This window comes from Mus musculus, chromosome 11 (assembly GCF_000001635.26).
Source record: "Mus musculus strain C57BL/6J chromosome 11, GRCm38.p6 C57BL/6J".
Taxonomy (NCBI): domain Eukaryota; kingdom Metazoa; phylum Chordata; class Mammalia; order Rodentia; family Muridae; genus Mus; species Mus musculus.
The window spans coordinates 121035433-121053419 of record NC_000077.6 but is presented as its reverse complement, the minus strand read 5'-3'; the positions used below and the strand labels follow the sequence as shown (position 1 = coordinate 121053419).

General features: G+C 47.6%; 1 protein-coding gene and 1 long non-coding RNA gene across 2 annotated transcripts; one reads left to right on the top strand and one right to left on the bottom strand.

The window, feature by feature from the left end:
- Positions 1-2: 2 nt before the first annotated feature.
- Positions 3-15737, bottom strand: Gm11775. Its single transcript, XR_880372.3, has 2 exons — positions 15558-15737; positions 3-1503 (listed from the first exon to the last, which is right to left on the bottom strand). It is a non-coding gene; the product is annotated as a predicted gene 11775 (long non-coding RNA).
- Cd7 (CD7 antigen) lies at positions 13942-16673 on the top strand. Its single transcript, NM_009854.2, has 4 exons — positions 13942-14127; positions 15070-15384; positions 15604-15740; positions 16270-16673. Exons 1-4 carry the CDS (start codon positions 14055-14057, stop codon positions 16375-16377), a joined length of 633 nt encoding a protein of 210 aa, NP_033984.1. The 5' UTR covers positions 13942-14054; the 3' UTR covers positions 16378-16673.
- The last annotated feature ends 1314 nt before the right edge of the window (positions 16674-17987 follow it).

Genomic DNA, 17987 nt, shown 5'->3' with positions numbered 1-17987 from the left:
CGTCTGCTAGGATATACATGTGTTATTGAGAAACATAAAAACCCACAAGACAGGGCTGGAAACATGGGTCAGGGATTAAGGGTACTGGGTGCTCCTGCAGAGGACCTCAGCTTGGTCCCCATCGCCAACATGATACAACCATCTATAACTCCAGTCCCAGGGGATGCAACATCTTTTCTGATCTCCGCAGGCAAACCTGTGGTGCAAATTCATACAATCACGTGTGCACACATAGATATAAAATAAATGTTTTTTAAACCACAAAACACTTGCTTAGCCCTACACATTGAATCCTCAAGGTCAAGGCTGAGGCTGAAGATGCTTCCTGTTGTCCTTGACCTGGTCCAGATCAGGCCCATAGCAGTTCTGAGGTGGTGACTCTGCACCCAGGTGCACAGGGAGGTGTACTTCTAGTCTAAACTAAGGTCAGTGTCGTTATGATGCTGGGTTTGGGCCAATGCAAGCCAATCCAGCCACCAACTCCTTTGGTACCCTGGATCACATTGGAGACAGTTCTTGGGACCCATGCATCTAGGGCTTCTGAAACCTGTTACATACTGCCTAAAACCAGTCAAGACTGCTGATGCATAAAAGTGGTAGCCGGTGTCACCTCTGATCCCCCTTCATAGTGGGAGAGACTGCTTAGCAGCCACAGGAATCTTACAAAGATTGATTTTTCTTTCTTCCCCCTTGGCTTCTTTCTTTTCGGGTTTTCTCTGCTTGAGACTGAGTGCTGCTCTGCACTGCCCAGGCACCCTGGCTCCCTTCTGTGTCTCTCCCCTCTACTCCAGCCACAGGGCTCCATAAGGTCCTTGTGCCATGCCCACGTGATCTCCCCCTCCCTAGTACTTTGATCCCTGATTCTTGGTGGCTTTTGAACTCCCTCCAGCAGGCCCTGTGTCCATGTGACCAGGTATCTCGGGTCCCCTTTTTGTAATGCTTCCTTGAGTATACTCAGATTATAATCCTGAATGGCTCGTGTAGAAACAATAATTTCCTCTTAAAGTCATATAATAATACCTCTTTGCTCTGTATAAAGCAGGCCAAGAGCCCAATCGTGTTGTAGAACTGTTTCAATTAATGAATCTACCTGTTGATAAATCTGAGCCCACTTTCCTGGTATGCCAGTTGGCATTACAGGTAGCCATTTTGTCCCCTATGCCAGGATGTCTTCTTTTGACTTGGCATTTCAACCTTTTAGGGGACCAGGGACATCGTGTTCAATTTTCTAACTAATTGCAGTTGAAATTAGGGCATCATTGTCAGGGCCCAGGAAGGCTGAATGGCTCAGCAGAGGCTGGGCAGTGGGGAACTCATCAGAAGCATCTTTGCTTAGCTGACCCAGCTGAAGAGACACGGAGCAATCACATCAGCTGGACTGGATCACATCAGCTGGACTGGATCACATCAGCTGGACTGGCTTACATCAACTCTCAGTCCAGGGCTCAGCAGTTTGCAGTCTGCAGCTGACTCCTGGGTGGTGTCTGTCAGCCAAGTGGAAGTCTGTGGAGACAAATATAGACCAGAACACAAGTTAAAAATTGGGAGCTTAAGGGGAAATCTCACATTTGGAACTTTCAGGCCCACAGTCCAAGTCACTGGGGAAGGGATGGAGTCCCAGGACCTGGGAAAAGAGAAATCCCACTCTTGGGAACAGACATGTGGGGAAACTTGGGCTGTGCTCATCTGGAATCCACTGACTTGACATGTGACAGGTGCATTCAAGTCTTATGATGTCTTTGACCCCCTAAGTTAGCATGAATTTTTAGTTTACAAAAGAGATAAAGGGGCTAAAGAGATGGCTCAGTGGTTAAGAGCACCGACTGCTTTTCCAGAGGTCCTGAGTTCAATTCCCAGCATCCACATGGTGACTCACAACCATCTGTAATGGGATCTGATGCCCTCTTCTGGTGTGTCTGAAGAGAGCAATGGTGTACTCATATACATAAAACAAATAAATAAAAATTTTTAAAAAGAGAGAGATAAAGAAGTTTTAAATATATTAAAATTAATCTCTACTGAAGTCCACACTGTAAACCAGCTGAGATAGACTCATACCTTTGAGTCCTAGCAACAGCTACAGCTTTGGGTTTAAAAACATGGACATTTCTTTCTCTGTCTAGAGGTCAAGATACACGTTTTTAAGTGAATGAGAAGTGCCCTTTTAGTCTATAATCATACAATCAAAGGAAATTTAAAATCTTGAGCTTGTGACTCAATAGTAGGTAGTCAATACTCTACCAGTTTATCAGAACTCCATTGATCAATGTTAAAACGCTGAACCTTTGAAATCTTAGTATAACAATAATGTAGAGGGAGGGAAAAGAAATCTAAAGCATGAGCCGGACAGTGGTGGCACACACCTTTAATCCCAGCACTTGGAGGCAGAGGCAGGCAGATTTCTAAGTTCAAGGCCAGCCTGGTCTACAAAATGAGTTCCAGGACAGCCAGGGCCACAGAGTGAGTTCCAGGACAGCCAGGGCTATACAGAGAAACCCTGTCTTGGGGAAAAAAAAAACCAGAAATCTAAAACATTTCCCAATATTTATATACCTGTAGGCATAATTATTAATAATTATTAAATTATTTTATACCATCAGAACTTGCATTTATATATCTTAAATCATTTTCTGAGCCCTTGAGAACTTGCATGGACCTTTAAGCCTTTTTTGAAAAAAAATCTAATTATTTATCAGAGACATGAGTAGTTATTATTGAAAACAGTCATTGCCAAGTAAATCTCTTTATCCTTTAATATGAAGCCTATTAGCAAGGCAAACCTGTCTGTCTGCCTTTTCTTAACAAGAGATTGACTCGCTTTAACTAACTAATGAACTGACTCATTAACAAGGTAGCTAGCTGCAGCCTCAGGGAAAAGAACTGGTTGCCTGCTGCTGCTAAGCTGACAAAGCTACAGTTAGCCTAGTGGTCAACGCCATCAGAGACCTGCATAGGATAAATCATAGCAGGAAGTATAATCCAAATGGCTTATGTCTCAATTAAAATGACAGAGACCAGTCCATTACCTAGACAGTCTTCCCAGGCTCCCGTGGTTCCCATGGCGCTGGGGGCAGAAGTACCAGGGCGGCATCAGTCTTTGGCCTGTAGGCACAGAAGATGAGCAGCTTTTCTGTGGAGGAGGAATATCGGGGGACCGACCTTACCTTGTCCAAGCAAAGCAGAGCAATCAACTCTCCAGAGTCCTGCTTGCCCACAGTTTGGGCTGGGTCCTGGCAGCAAGTGAGACATTGGGGGAGTGAGTGTTGCCCAGTGTTTGGTGTTAGCACAGTCCAGGTGGACTCAGCATGATTGGTGTGCCTCATTATCTTCTTGGAGACTTGGGATCACTGTCACAGTGAGCATCTTAAATTGCATAGTCAGCAGATCTCTGACCAGGACCATTCGCTATTAAGTAGCAACCTTTGTTTATATTTTTAGTTACTTGCTTTAGGCTATGCCTAGGAAGTGTATACAAGAGACTGGGTGCTGTTTTCCCTGCAATTAATTACATTAGTGCCCAGCAGGGCCATAAGTATAGTTCTGAACCTATTATCTTAATCATCTTTAACAGTTTGATAAAAATGACAATTTCTGGTTTGAAGCTTTTTTTTTAATTAATACAGTCAATAAGGAGATTAGCAACTTTATTTTCCTGGTCCTTATATAGCGAACCATTATAGAATATTAACAGTTTCTTGTTTGACTCAGTTTGCCAAAACAGCTATAGCTTAACAATGTTAGCAAAAACAAGGAGGTTGGATATATATATTCTAAAATCAATCTCTGTTAGCCTGAGTAGATCTTCGGTAAGGAGAGACCTTTCCCCAGACTGTTTAGTTTATTATCTTGCTATAATATAAGAGTACTTCAGTCTCTGGTGTTTAATGCTTGGTGCCCATATCTGTGGTCCTAATTCTATCCTTTTGTTTATTTATTTATCAATATAAAATATTAATAAAGATATAATAAAAGTACATTATACATTTAAAGTGTCCTATACTCTTATAAGCTTAAAGATGTTCCTGAAAAACATATTCAGTTTTTTCCTCATTTAAGTTTTTTGTAAAACTCCAAAATTTCTTCTTAAAGAAGTTTAAAATCTCAGCTGGGTGGTAGTGGTGCACACCTTGAATCCTAGCACTTGGGAGGCAGGTGCAGGCAGACCTCTGTGAGTTTGGGGCCAGCCTAATCTACAAAGGGAGTTCCAGGGCTACATAGTGAGATCCTGTCTTGAAGAAAAAATAGTTTAAAGTCCCTCAACTGTGTGTTCCTGCAATACCAAAATGAAGTGCCTTCTTATTTCAAAAGAGAAGGCACGGGTCATAACCACAGTCTGTGAGGCAGAACCAAGCTCCAAGAGCGCAAACAACTCAGAGTCTCTAAAAGCAATGCCACCTGGTGACTCGGTTACAGAGCTTGGCTGCCAGCAAGGTGTGCTTCCATATATGAATGCACAGCAGCGCACCTTTCCCAACTCTAAAACAAACATTGTTTTTCAATCCTCGCTGTATAAACCTTGTTTTAAGACAGGACATGAGTTACCATAAAAAGAGCCATCCCAGTTCAAAAGTATCTTTGGAGACCTGTTTTAAAATCCTCCTGTCTCCTTTTTCAAGCCTGGCTGTTCACTTGCAGGGGGTCCCTGGAGCCAAAGTGAAGAGCCAAGCTCCAGAATTTGGGGTGGAATGGTTTTTCTTATCTCACTGGGGCCTCCAAATGTTGTTAATTTTGAGATTGGCAAGAGAAAAACCAGCATTACAATTTTGAGCCAAATTTGAAGCAAGCTTTAATGAAGTACTAACCAGAAAAATGGACTCTGGTAAGGTCCCTCCATTGTTTCTCAGTGAGTAGCTATGAGATACATGTCAAAGGGATTTTTTTTATAAACAAAACCATATGGCCACCATATTTCCTATATGAATTTGTTATTTTCTGAAAACTACAACTCCCAGAATTCCAGGAAAAGAACCTGTTCCTTGGGTATGGCTCTTACCCAACAAGTGCTCTGAACCACCAAGCCATTTTATTTTATTTTATACAAAATCAAACTAGGTATCCCTGGCTGGCCTGGAGTTCACTAAATAGAACAGGCTGGCCTCAGACTCACAGAAGTCCACCTGCCTCTGCTTCCCAAGTGTAGATATTAAAAGTGTGTCCTATCATGCTGACTAAAGATGTTATCTTTAATGTGCTTGTGGGTTTAAGCATGTGAATGCAGTGCCTACAGAAGCCAGAAGGGGGTATCTGATCCCTGCAGCTGGAATTGCAAGCACTTGTGATATATGATGTGGGAACTAAACTCTCTCTGAAAAAGCAGCAAAGCACTCTTAACTTACTGAACTGTCTCTCCAGCCTCTCACTGTCTTCTTAAGTAGTGATTTTTGTAAGCACCAAGGTTAGATGTCAAGGGTCAAGGGTCATTAGGAGTTAGCTATAATTGTTCACATAAGGCATCACCACTCGCTCAGGAAACACCAAACACCCATTGTCTGAGCAAGCAGGAAATTAGAGTGAGCGTTTGTTTTTATTTTTGACCTCTTGGCTTCTACACACACACACACACACACACACACACCCTCAAATCCTACACCCTCTGGTCAAATCAGCGGCAGAGATGAGGCTCCCTTATTCTGAACAGCTGTGGAGTGGACAGAGGCCTTGGAATACTCTGGTTTTGCTTATCTGACATGGGGTCGTAGAACCGTAAAGCATACAAGGTTTGAGCTGCATTTTGGAGGGAGAAGGACTAGTTATTGAAAGAGATTGAGGCTGGGCAGTGATCGTGCTCGACAGACCTGAGACAGTAGTAGCCGGAGCTTTATGGTCTGTAATCTGCAAGATGTCATTGTACAGGAGGGTTAAGTATGCAAAATTCAAAAAGGAGAATTATGCAGGTGATTGGACCACGGAGAACCAGTAACCAGGAAAGTCAGACCCAAGGCCTTTCCAGGACACCATCTCTCAGATCTGCTCTCTCCTAAATCAGATGTCTGTTCTTCTAGCTGCAGCTGGGACTGCCCCTGATGAATTGGCATAGACTCAGCTTTCCCCTCCTTGAGCCTGGCAAGGACCAGGCATGGCAGTTTTGGATCCACCTGGTCCTGAAGGCCTCAGGAGCTGCTACTATATAGCTAATCCTGTAGCCAAATTCACTGACAAGTTATGATAAACATGAGAAGCCAATCTAATTTCACGCTTCTGGTACCCATTCCCACATTAATTCTGAGCCACCCAAGAAGGATGTGCCGGCTGGTTCTATGTCAACTTGATACCAATGAGTCATTTAAGAAGAGGGAACCTCATTTGAGAAAATGGCTCCACAAGACTGGCCCTTGGGATAGCCTCTGGTACATTTTCCTTATTGATAATTTATGTGGGAGAGCCCAATTCACTGAGGGTGCTGCCACCTCTTAGATGGTGGTCCTGGGCTGTATAAAGAAAAGCAAACAGATGTCAGGAACCAAAACTGAGTTTTCTTCAAGAGCAGGAACACTCTTACCATGGAGCCATCTCTCCAACCCAGGGTTAGTAAATTTAACAAGAGTCAAAGCCAGGGCATGAAAGAAATACCTAGAAATCAAGACCACTCCAAGGAGAGCTTGAAATGGAAGGATTCGGCATTGTGGTGCTAAGACTGTTTGATTTTCCTAGAATAGATTGAACTGGTGTGCCCAGATTGTGAAAGCCCCAAAGAGACCGCCAGGAACCATAACTCTGATGTAAGCACATGAGAGTTTTTATTTAAGCTCGAGCTCAGGACCCAAAACTTTCTAATGTAACAGGAGAGGAGAGGAGCCCTGAGGTCTAGGGGAAGGGATTTATAAAGAAAAAAAACAAAAGTGGGGGTTTTCAAGTCTTGGCATTATATGAGAGGGTAAAGGAATGTTGGCTTTTAAGCTAATTGGTTATAGCACCTAGTTAAAGCATAAGGAGGGAGCAAATATGAAAAAGAAAGACTTATGTTTTCTTAGCCCACTCTGTTGTTTTCGGCTAGCTGCAGCTTCTATGTCTATTTTGCAACTGCCAGGGACATTTCATGATTTTCCTCAGACCTGGGGGGTGGGCGAGGCATGTCTCTCTAAGGACAACTTAACTTAGAATGGAGTCTTTAAAACAAAATAGAGTTTATTCTGCTATCTCAGTTCCTTCAGGACATGACCTAAGGAAGTGTTATTGTAGAGATGAGGGAGAGAACAGCCAGAGACATCTGCAAGGCCAAGAGAGAGGAGATGGCTGCGGGGTGAGGGGAGGAAAGGAAGAAGAGAACAGAGAGAAAAGAGGAGACAGAGGTCAAATGAATGAAGAGAGGTCCAGGAGTGAGGCCAAAATAAGACCAAGAGGACCAGAAAGAAGTGCTGAGGAGCCAGGAGTAACAGGTACTTGCTGAGAGAGAGCCTGGCTCTCTCAGCTTCCCCTTTGATTTGTCAATAGGCACCTCAGTTAGCCATTTTGTCCTGGGTTTCTTTGAAACCTAACATTAGTTACTTTTATAATGCTGTGACAAAATACTATAACCAAGAAAACATAAAGAGTTTAATTCGTTTATGTTTTATGACATCATAAAGGCACCGCAGCAGGTGGCTGGAGCAGCTGATGAGAGCTCCTGTCTCATACGCAGGAAGCAAATAACACATTGTGAGTGGCTCCACACTTGAAACCTCAATGTCTGCCTCTAGTGACACTTTCTGGGACTCGGCTACACCTCCTAGTACTTCCCAGTCTATTGATTAAGTATTCAAGTATTCACATTTGAGCAAGGTCAAATCAATGGCAGACATGAGACTCTTCTTCTGAATAGGCTGCAGAAAGTGGGAGCCCACTCTCATTCAAACCAACACAATTGGACTCACTGTTACCCACTAGAAAGGGTGGGACTTTGAAGGGCCTTTTGAGAGCAGCGGATACAATCTTGCCAAGTTGACAAGCCAGGACAAGTTGTGTGCTGGTGAATTGTTTGTCAACTTGACACAAGTTAGAGTCAGAAAGGAAGAGGGAACCTCAACTGAAAAAACTGCCTCTCTCAGATTGGTCTGCAAGCCTTTGAGGGTGTGTGTTTTAGATTAATGATTGATGTGAGAGGGCCCATCTGATGGCATTTCTTTTTAGGCTCTGCCCCACAGTTACCTGGCAATAGCCAGGTGTGCCCAACTCACTATAAAAGGGGCTACTAACCAGGCGGTGGTGGGGCACACCTTTAATACCAGCATTTGGGGGGCAGAGACAGGTGGATTTCTGAGTTCGAGGCCAGCTTGGTCTACAAAGTGAGTTCCAGGACAGCCAGGGCTATACAGAGAAACCCTGTCTCAAAAGGGGGCACTACTGGCCCCCCTCTTCCTTCTTCTCTTGCTCTCTTCCCCCTCTGTCCCCTCTCCTCTCATTCCCCTCCCCCCTCCACGTACACAAGACCCACCTCTCTCCTCCTTCTCCTTCTCTCCCCTTCCCCTCTCCCCTCCTCTCTCTCTCTCTCTCCCTCCCTCTCCTGCAGCTCCCCTCCTCATGCCCTAAATAAACTGAGGGGGAAGGGATGTCTCAGCATGGGCCCACAGAGGCACCCCTCTTCTTCCACACCATAGCGCACCTCCACCAAACACATCCCTGGCTTCTTTTTCTTGTTTATAAAACACAACACATCCTCCTGTGGACAGTGCCACCCTGGAGAGAGGTCCTAGGTTGTATGAAAAAGCAAGTTGAGTGAGCTAAGGAGCAAGCCAGAAAGCCACATTCCTCTGTGAGCTCAGCTTCAGTTCCTGTCTTGATTTTCTGCCTTGGCTTCCCTCAGTGATGGGCTGTGATCAGGACCTGCAAGCCACATAAACTCTTTCCTCCCTGGGTTGTTTTTGGTCCTAATCTTTATAACAATAGAAAGCAGACCGGACAGTTAAGAACTAGCTTGAGTGTTGAATTTTTATTTATTCAGAGTCTGTCAGACATGTGGAAGGCACAGACCTATGTATGTTTATGTGCTGCCTCGGAGTTAGGGGTGCTTGAGAGAAAGATGGGAGAAAGAGAGACAGAGACTGATTCTTTTTGCCCTGTGTAATAGAATGATGTCCCTGTATGATGAGCGTGCCCATGGGAATGGACTTTTCTCTATACTTGGTATCCTTAATACAGGTGGGGCCTGGATTAAAATGCCAATATCTGACAAGGCTTGCACTCTAGTGAGATAGAGGTTCCATTGGGAGTGCTCGTAGAGGGAAATTATTAATTGGATCCATATTCTGGCAAGGGAGGGAACCCCAGTTGCAAAATGCTTCCATAATCAGGCCATAGACAAGCCTGTAGGGCATTTTCTTAGTGATTGATGAAAGTGGGCCCAGCCCATCGTGAGTGGAGCTATCCAGCTATGGTGGTCCTGGGATCTATAACAAAGCAGGCTGAGCAAGCCTGGAGAAGCAAGCCAGTAAGCAGCATTCCTTCAAAGCATCAGCTCCTGCCTCCCAGTTCCTGCCCTGCTGGCTTCCTTCAGTGATGGACAGGATGGATGTGACATGTAAGCCAGCTAAACCCTTTCCTCCCCAACTTGCTTTCCATTACAATGTTTCATCACAGCCATGGACATTCTAACAAGGACAGTCCCTTTGAATGGTAACAGGTAAGTGGGTTAGCATAGCTGGGAATATAGGGTGGGGAGAGCCAGGAAAGTCTTCTGCAGCGGTTGAGTTGAATGTGTCCTTTGAGAAGAGTGTGGCCCTTTAGGAGAAGGTAAAGTGACTTAAAGGGGCTGGGAACAGAAATAACAGGATAACAAAAGTCTTGCCGGTTTAAAAACATACCCTAGGGATGGGACAGGCAGTATAGGGAACAGCTTAGCAGCCTGGGACTCCACTTGGTTTGGGCTTGCACACAACTCATGTCTAAGTTTGCACTGGGCAGCCTGAAACCCTTGTTCTGATATATATTGCACATACGCAGCCTATGATATGAGCAAGGAGCCACACATCCACTGAGAACCACCTCCAAACTTAAGATTCTACTCAGCTGTGCTACACTCACACCTAGACGTGGACTAGGAAGCCCAATCCTTCCCACCCCTCCCTCCATCTGTGAGGGAACTGGAAGGTTGACAAACTCAGCTGCTACAGTCCACAACTCAGCTGCTACAGTCCACAACTCAGCTGCTACAGTCCACAACTCAGCTGCTACAGTCCACAACTCAGCTGCTACAGTCCACAACTCAGCTGCTACAGTCCACAACTCAGCTGCTACAGTCCACAACTCAGCTGCTACAGTCCACAACTCAGCTGCTACAGTCAATTCAGTGTTGCTAGTGGGTCCAGGTGAACTCATTAAGACTGTAGCAGTCTATCTCAGGATGGTCTTGCACAGCAGTTCAACAAAGAATCCATCACAGTGGGGAAGCTGAGGCAGCAGAAGCTTGAAGCAGTGGTCTCCTCATACTGGAAGACAGGAAGCAGAAAATGCTGTCCGTGGGATCAATTTGCCTTTTTATTTCTTTTTTTTTTTTTTTTTTTTTTTTTTTTTTTTTGTAGTCCAGGATCTCCTGCTCAGGGAATGGCCCTGCCCAGAATCAAGATGGGTACTCCCAAGGCAATTAATATAATCTTTCACTGGCCATCCCAGGGAGCAGCCTGTGATTCATCAAGGGGACGTGCAACTGTACACCGCACAGAGGAAGACAGCTATCATGGGATTCCCCCCAAAGATGCTCCATTCTCAGATGGTCCCATTACAGTGAGCATGTGACCACCAGCAATACCACAACAACAAAAAAATCAGACCATCCATTCTCTACCCCACAGGAAGAGGTGGCTCTGAGAATTCTCCATCTTCTGACAGATTGGCCTCAGCTTGCGTCTCTTCACCACAGCATCTCTACAGCTGTTTTCCCTGAGTTCATCTTTGGTTTTATTAGTCTCTGGGCCTGTCCCCAACTCGAAGCCACTACCAAAACACTGTCTGTCTGTCTGTCTGTCTGTCTCTCTCTCTCTCTGTATGTCAGCTTTTAACGAGAAAGTTTCTCTGTATAGCCCTGGCTGTCCTGGAACTCACTCTATAGACTAGGCTGACCTCAATTCAGAGATCCATCTTCTTCTGCCTCCCAAGTGCTGGGATTAAAGGTGTGCACCACAGCCTGGCAGTGGTGGCACACGCCTTTAATCCCAGCATTTGGGAGGCAGAGGCAGGCAGATTTCTGAGTTCGAGGCCAGGCTGGTCTACAAAGTGAGTTCCAGGACAGCCAGGGCTATACAGAGAAACCCTGTCCAAAAAAAAAAAAAAAAAAAGTGTGCACCACCGATGCCTGGCTAGAGTCTTTTCCATAGCATTTTTTTTTCTGCTTCTATAACTTTGGAGAGGAGCCTCCTGAATCTTACAACTTTCTGAGCTTCCTGCTTAGCTTCCAGAGACTTCTAAACCTCCCTCCACCACACTCAGGGAGGGAAAGTTTCATTCATTTAGGTTCTGAGAAATAGCCATGCAATGTTTTGCTCAAGGACACTGGACACGTCTATGATGGAACCTGTGTGTGGCCATGCATTCACACGCACAGCAAAATTCAGAGAAAAGGAGCCCACAGAGCAAAGCCGCACATTAGAGTGAAGCCACAGTAAATAAGAGACAGACTTACCCAGCACTGCTGGAAAGTCAGCTGCTGCTAAAAAGAAAAAAAAAAAAAAGTGCAACCCCTGAAAGCCCCAGGCTTTACTCCTCACATCACTTGACCTTCAGGGTCCACTGCCTCTGCCATTTATAGGCGGTGGTACACATCTTTAAATCCCAGCACTTGGAAGGCAGAGGCAGGGGGGTGTCTCTGATCTACATAGGGAGTTTTATTCCAGCCAGGATGATCCAGTGAGACTGTGGGGAGAGAAAGGGAGAAAGGGGGAAGGGGTAGAGGAGGAGGAGGGAGGAGAGGGAGAGAGAGCACACAACTGGGCATCGTGCCTTCAGCTGAATCACTCATCTCAGAGCCTCTCCACACCCTAATCCTCTGCAGTGTCTGCAAGGGCCACACCACGCCAGCTTTTCTTCAGGAGACTTCATGACTCAGTAATAAACTCTGGTGACCCAGCTGTCGTTGGGCTCTCACCACAAGGGGGCAGAGTTGACCTGCCTTACAGGGAGCCCTAAGGAACAAAGAATTTCTGGAGCTTGCTCTCCCCAGGGACCTCTCTACAGATCCTCACCCTCCCTCATCTCCATCTCCACCCTCTGTTTCTCTTGGACCCATATCGTGTCTTATTGTAATCCAAACTTGGGTGAGTTTGCCTCCTACATACTCCATAACCCAGTCTTCAGATAAGCATCTGTGATTCTGATCATTAAACGAGAACAGTAAACCAAGGAAACAGTCAACTTCTGGAAGATATGATTGTTAGAAACAAACCCACAGAATATCATTTGAGCCTGGCTGATGGTGCATGCTTTTAGTCCCAGCATTTGGGAGGCAGAGGCAGGTGAGTCTCAGAGTTTGATGCCAACCTGGTCTACAGAGTGAGTTCCAGGATAGCCTGGGCTACACAGAGAAACCTTATCTCACAAAACAGCAACAACAACAAAAACCACTCGAGCTGAGACCTGAAAATGAAGCCCCGAGCTAAAGACGCTGCCTGGTGAGCTGGAGAGATGGCCCAGTGGAGAAGACCCTGCCTGATGACAGTGGCCTCCAGAGTCACAACCACAGTGCATCTGATGCTACCGCCCAGCACCCAGATGCACAGAGTCTGTGCCTCTTCAATCAAAATAAATGCACTGGGGTTTGGGTCATCACCTCCTCCTGGAGCCCTGGAGCCCTTAGGCACAGCCCATAGGGCCCTGTGTGTCTATGATCTCTGAAACTTGAGGCATGGTGCCCCAAACAGTCAAAAGTGTCGATGCACGAAGACCACATCAAGGTCAGCCCTGCAGAGGTGGCAGCACTCCAGTCCATGTGCCCCTGGTGTGGCCACGGGCATCCTAGGAAGGAGACTAGGTCTAGGTCTTTGACTGTTCTTACTTCCCTGTAAAGTCTGTCTTTCCATGAACTTCTCCCCTGGGGGCTAGGTGCTGATTTCTTTACTGCCCACCTGACCCAGCTCCCCTCGTATTTCTCTCCAATATTCTCAGGCTGCACAGTTCCATACCTGCTGTCCCTGTGTTACCACAGGTGACCTGTCCCTCCCCAACCCTTTGTTCCTAAAATCTTCCAACTTTGACCTTCCTTTACCTGAGTCCCTCTCCCATGTGCCCTCAAGTACCCCGCATGGCACCCCTGTCTACACCATAGCATTCCAAACCCACCTACAGGGGGAGCATCTTCCCCCTTAGAGTAGGACCCCGGAGGAACTGCTTTGAGTCCCTATGTGACACTGTACACACACACACACACAAACTCACCCCTCAGTGTGACACACTGGCTCTGGTACCAGCAATAAAACTCATGGTTGACAAGAGTCCTAGCTCTCCCCCAACCTGGGAACCAGACACAGGGCCCTCGGTTTTGTCCCAGAAGGCAGATTGCTATTGAAGGGGCTCCTAGCCGCCCTTTGGCCTAGCAGATCTGGCTCAATCATGCTTCTAAGGAAGGATCACCCAGGCCGCCAAGGCAACCACAGCCAAGGCTACTGGGTATGCTGTGTCAGGCTGAAACCCCAGTGTGTCCAGACAACAGGTGAGACCACAGACCTGAACACATCCCAGCAGAAAATGACACAAAAGACCAGAGGAAACTTCAACTCCCTCCCGGCCTCTAAACCTTTAAGTCCCTCTAATTTTTCTTCCAGGTTACAGGACTAGTTCTTATTTCTTCTTCCTCTTGACGTCTCCTGTGGAGACTCTTGGTTAAAGATGATAAAGATGTGGGCCAGCCAACCAGCCAGGGAGGACAGTTGGGGTCAGGTGGCTTCCTCCACCTGGCTTGTTGTGTTCCCTGCCCACCAAGCTCCACCTTCATCTTCAGGAAGCCCTCCCTCGGAGCTTCACCACCAATCGCATTGAACTGCCACACCCCTGTTTCTTCCTCTCAGGGTTTTTGGTGTGAACTTTCACAGTGCTCAGTAATGTGTTGTAGCCAGAGTGGCTGATTTGGCTCAGATCACCTGGATTTGGGCGTCATGACTCAGCAGGCAGTGCTGGCTTTGCTGCTTACACTGGCCGGAATCCTGCCTGGCCCCCTGGATGCCCAAGGTAAGCATCCCTGTAGCAGGGCTCCCAGAGAGCATCTCACACACCCACCTGGGGAAGGGTTGGCCCTGACTTGACTTCCCCAAGTCTTAGTCTTAGACCTGGAATAGTCCCAGCTCCGTGGAAAAGCAGAGACTTGAAAGCTTTAGTTTACAGGACTAACATCTACCCTTGGTGCTTGTGAGAACTGTGTTCTTCAGTTCCCTTTCAGAGCAGCTGTCTGTGGGAAGTCTTGTGGTAAGGTGTAAAAGATCTACAATAAGATTATGGGAGGCTCAGGCTCCCAGGCACAATTCTTGTGCAAAACCAGCATAGTGTTCATTCTGTGAGATGCTGAGGTTTGTACTCAGTCTTGCCTACAGGAAAGTGGGTGGTGTGGGTGCCAGGCACGGCAAACGGGGCTGGAATCTGAAAGAGTGAGTATCCCATGAACAAGTCAACATGTGCCCCTTGCGCAGAGCCACAGGCTCTGGATGCCTAGAAATGATGGGGGGAAGGAGGGTGATGAAGAAACCAGCATCGGAAAGAGTAGGCAAAGAGGAGATAGGACTATGGCTGTCTGGGAGTGACTGACTCACTTAAAAGAGAAAGAAAGAGTACAGCCAGGGTGGGGAGTAGTCAAAAGGGAAGTCCTTGTGTTGAGATGCAACAAAGTTGCCAAGTTCCTATAGCATTTCTGCAGAGAGGGGTGTGATGGAGGAGGCATCTCACAGGAATACAAAATGGGAGAAAGAAACCTGGAGGTGTAGAGAGTGCAGCCCCTGTGCACAGCAAAATGAGACAGCATGTGTGAGCATGCGGGTGCGGGTGCTGTGAGAGATGCTCAAGAGTGTGCAAGGACATACATGAATGTAGGATCTGTGGAGCCTCTGAGATACGTGTTAGCGTGTTTGAGTCACCGTGTGCTGTGCGCCAGCTTGGTGCTAACTGGCTGGTTCTTCACAGACGTACACCAGTCCCCCCGACTCACGATTGCCTCTGAGGGGGATTCTGTCAACATCACCTGCTCTACAAGAGGGCACCTGGAAGGGATCTTAATGAAGAAGATCTGGCCTCAGGCTTACAATGTGATTTACTTTGAAGACCGGCAGGAGCCCACAGTAGACAGGACCTTCTCAGGCCGAATTAATTTCTCTGGTTCCCAGAAGAACCTGACCATCACCATAAGCTCCCTCCAGCTGGCAGACACTGGAGACTACACCTGCGAGGCTGTCAGGAAAGTCAGTGCCCGTGGCTTGTTCACCACGGTTGTGGTGAAAGGTAAGGATGTGCCCATCTGACTGTTGGCCAGGCCAGGAGCCCACTGGCTGCTAGAGACCTTCTTTGCACTTGTTGGAGCTGTCTGCTCAGAGCCCATTTCTTCCTGGAAACCTCCTAATGGTGCCCACACCTGGCTTGAACCTCAAGGCCTCCAATGAGGATCCCCACCTCACCTGCTTGTGTCCTCTCCTACCAATGGCTTTGTGTTCATTTTCCCAGAAAAATCATCCCAAGAAGCATACAGATCCCAGGAACCTCTGCAGACATCATTTTCCTTCCCAGCTGCCATTGCTGTAGGCTTCTTCTTCACCGGGCTGCTCCTTGGGGTGGTGTGCAGCATGCTGAGGAAGATACAGGTCAGTGTGAGCCTACGGCTATTATCACAGGCTTAAGGCAGAGATCAGTCAGGATGCACATGATAAGATGCAGAGAACCCTTGGGTGAGGCATCTCTCAGGGACACAGAATGGGAGAGTGAAGCCGAGAGGGAGAAAGTGGGGCTTCTAACCAGGCCCCAAAATGAGTGTGTGAACATGTGTATGTGCCTGTGTGTGCATGCGTGTGTGTGTGTGTGTGTGTGTGCACTATGTGCGTGGACCTGTGTGAATGTAGGAATTCGGAACTTCTGGGATAGGAGTTAATGTCTTTGAGTCACCATGTGCTGTGTGAGAAAGGTCCTGACAATGGTCAGCTCTTCTAACCACTCGACTGTTTGCCCTGGGCCCTCCCTGCCGTTGATTCTGCCAGAGGTGGATGAAAACTGATCATTCCCCCGGGTCTGGGAAAGCTGTGTGTTGTTGAATAAAGGGGTTACTTGGAGACAGGGGTACTTTGCCCAGGTCACCATGTTGGCCAGTGCCTGGGTGACAACAGGCTATCTTTTCAGATCAAGAAACTGTGTGCCTCAGGGATTAAGGAATCTCCGTGCGTAGTGTATGAAGACATGTCCTACAGCAACCGCAAGACGCCATGCATCCCCAACCAGTACCAGTGAACCCCTCTGCCTGCAGTCCCCCGTGCCTTGTTTCAGCAGAGCTTACAGCAGTCCTGCTGGCCCCCACACCCCGCCCAACTCCCCAGCACTCTTCCTGTGGTACTCAAATTCCCCCTTGGTGCTTCTGGGTGGGTGGGATTCCTCCTCTGTAAGCTCCCCCACAGGGCTCTGCAATCTGTCACCAACCCTAGCCAGGTACCCTGACATCAGAAACAAAGCTTGGGGGTGGGGAGGTACCTGCCTTGGAGCCGCCTGGCCAGGAAAAATTAAATAAACACACAAATACATTAACAAAAGCACTTGTTTTTGTTGCTTTGTGTTCCTCCTCCGACTGACCAGGGCTTCTTTCTAGCCAGCTCCTACCTGAAGAGGGCAGGGATTCAGCCCTCCAGGGTTCTGTGCCCAGTGTCTGTGAGAGCAAGGCAAGGCACTGTGGGGGTAGGGGAGCTCTCCTGCCTCAGCACGACACCCCACACAGAGCAGCTCATCTATGCAGGTGAAGAGCCAGCAGCAACAACGTTACCCATTCTAGATGGCCATGTTCCTAAGGGCCCAGCTCTACGGGGACCCTGTCGATGCAGCTCTCAGTGAGAGCAGCATAAAGTGGTAGCTCTCCTGGACTTGCCCCTGTCTCAGAGGCCCCTCCTGGGGCCTGATGAAGTGACCACAGCACTATCCCACACCTGGGGCCAGCCCAGCTCCCAGTGTTGCACCTGGGGCAGAAACCCTCACTTTCCCATTTGTGGGTAGGGAGACTGAAGTATGGGTACCCAGCTGATATGTGGTGAGCTGCTCTGTCCCTGTCTGCTGAAACACCAGGACAAGAGCAAAGTCAATATGTGTGTGCTGGCCTGCATCTACTCCAGACTCTCAGCTGCCCCCACTTGTCTCCTGCGTTCTGTTCCATCCCTGTTGCCAACAGAATAAGGTGGGCACAGAGGACAGGTGACCAACAGCAGTGGTGTAATGGGGGACTTAACAAATAGCCCTGCTCTGTGCACCTGGGAAACAGGGTGTCAGAGAATCCAATGGAGAGGGGCACCCTTCAACCCAGACCACAGCTCCATTCAACTCTCCACAGAGCCTCCCGTACTGCCAGCCAGTCCCCAGTTCAGCCTCCCCTACCCAGGTTGATCTCTGTGCCCCCATCCACTGCCCCAAGCTTCTACCATGGCCATCACAGAGACCATGTGCACCATGACACTGACCTGTGGTCACTAAGGTGACAGTGACAACAAAGTCTGAAACAATCCCAGGAGTACCAGAGCCTGAAACAGCCACGTAAGTCACTGGAGTTGTTAGCACCGAAGAGCCCAGCCTGCCATTTAGATAGATCCCTAGTCAGAGGCCATAGGTGCCTCCTGGAACCTATATGGTTAAAACCCCCATAGGACTGCTAAGACCTCTGTTAATAAGCCCCAGCAAGACTTGTCCCTTGTCCCCTCTCACTTGCAGCCCCAAGTCCCACCTGTCTGGGCCATTCTTGGGTCCATGTGGCCGCGTAGACAGCATCACCAGTCTCCCTTAGGAAATGTGTATCTTCAGACTTCAGTGATGCCTCTAAGACATGAGGTCTCCTTCTAAACCTAAACTCTGGCCCTCTGTCCTCC

Excerpts from the sequence above, each read along its gene's own strand:
- Cd7 (NM_009854.2), top strand. The coding sequence starts at position 14,055 with ATGACTCAGCAGGCAGTGCTGGCTTTGCTGCTTACACTGGCCGGAATC. Across the intron at positions 15,385-15,603 it reads CACCACGGTTGTGGTGAAAG|AAAAATCATCCCAAGAAGCA; the intron begins GTAAGGATGTGC and ends TCATTTTCCCAG. Across the intron at positions 15,741-16,269 it reads GCATGCTGAGGAAGATACAG|ATCAAGAAACTGTGTGCCTC; the intron begins GTCAGTGTGAGC and ends CTATCTTTTCAG.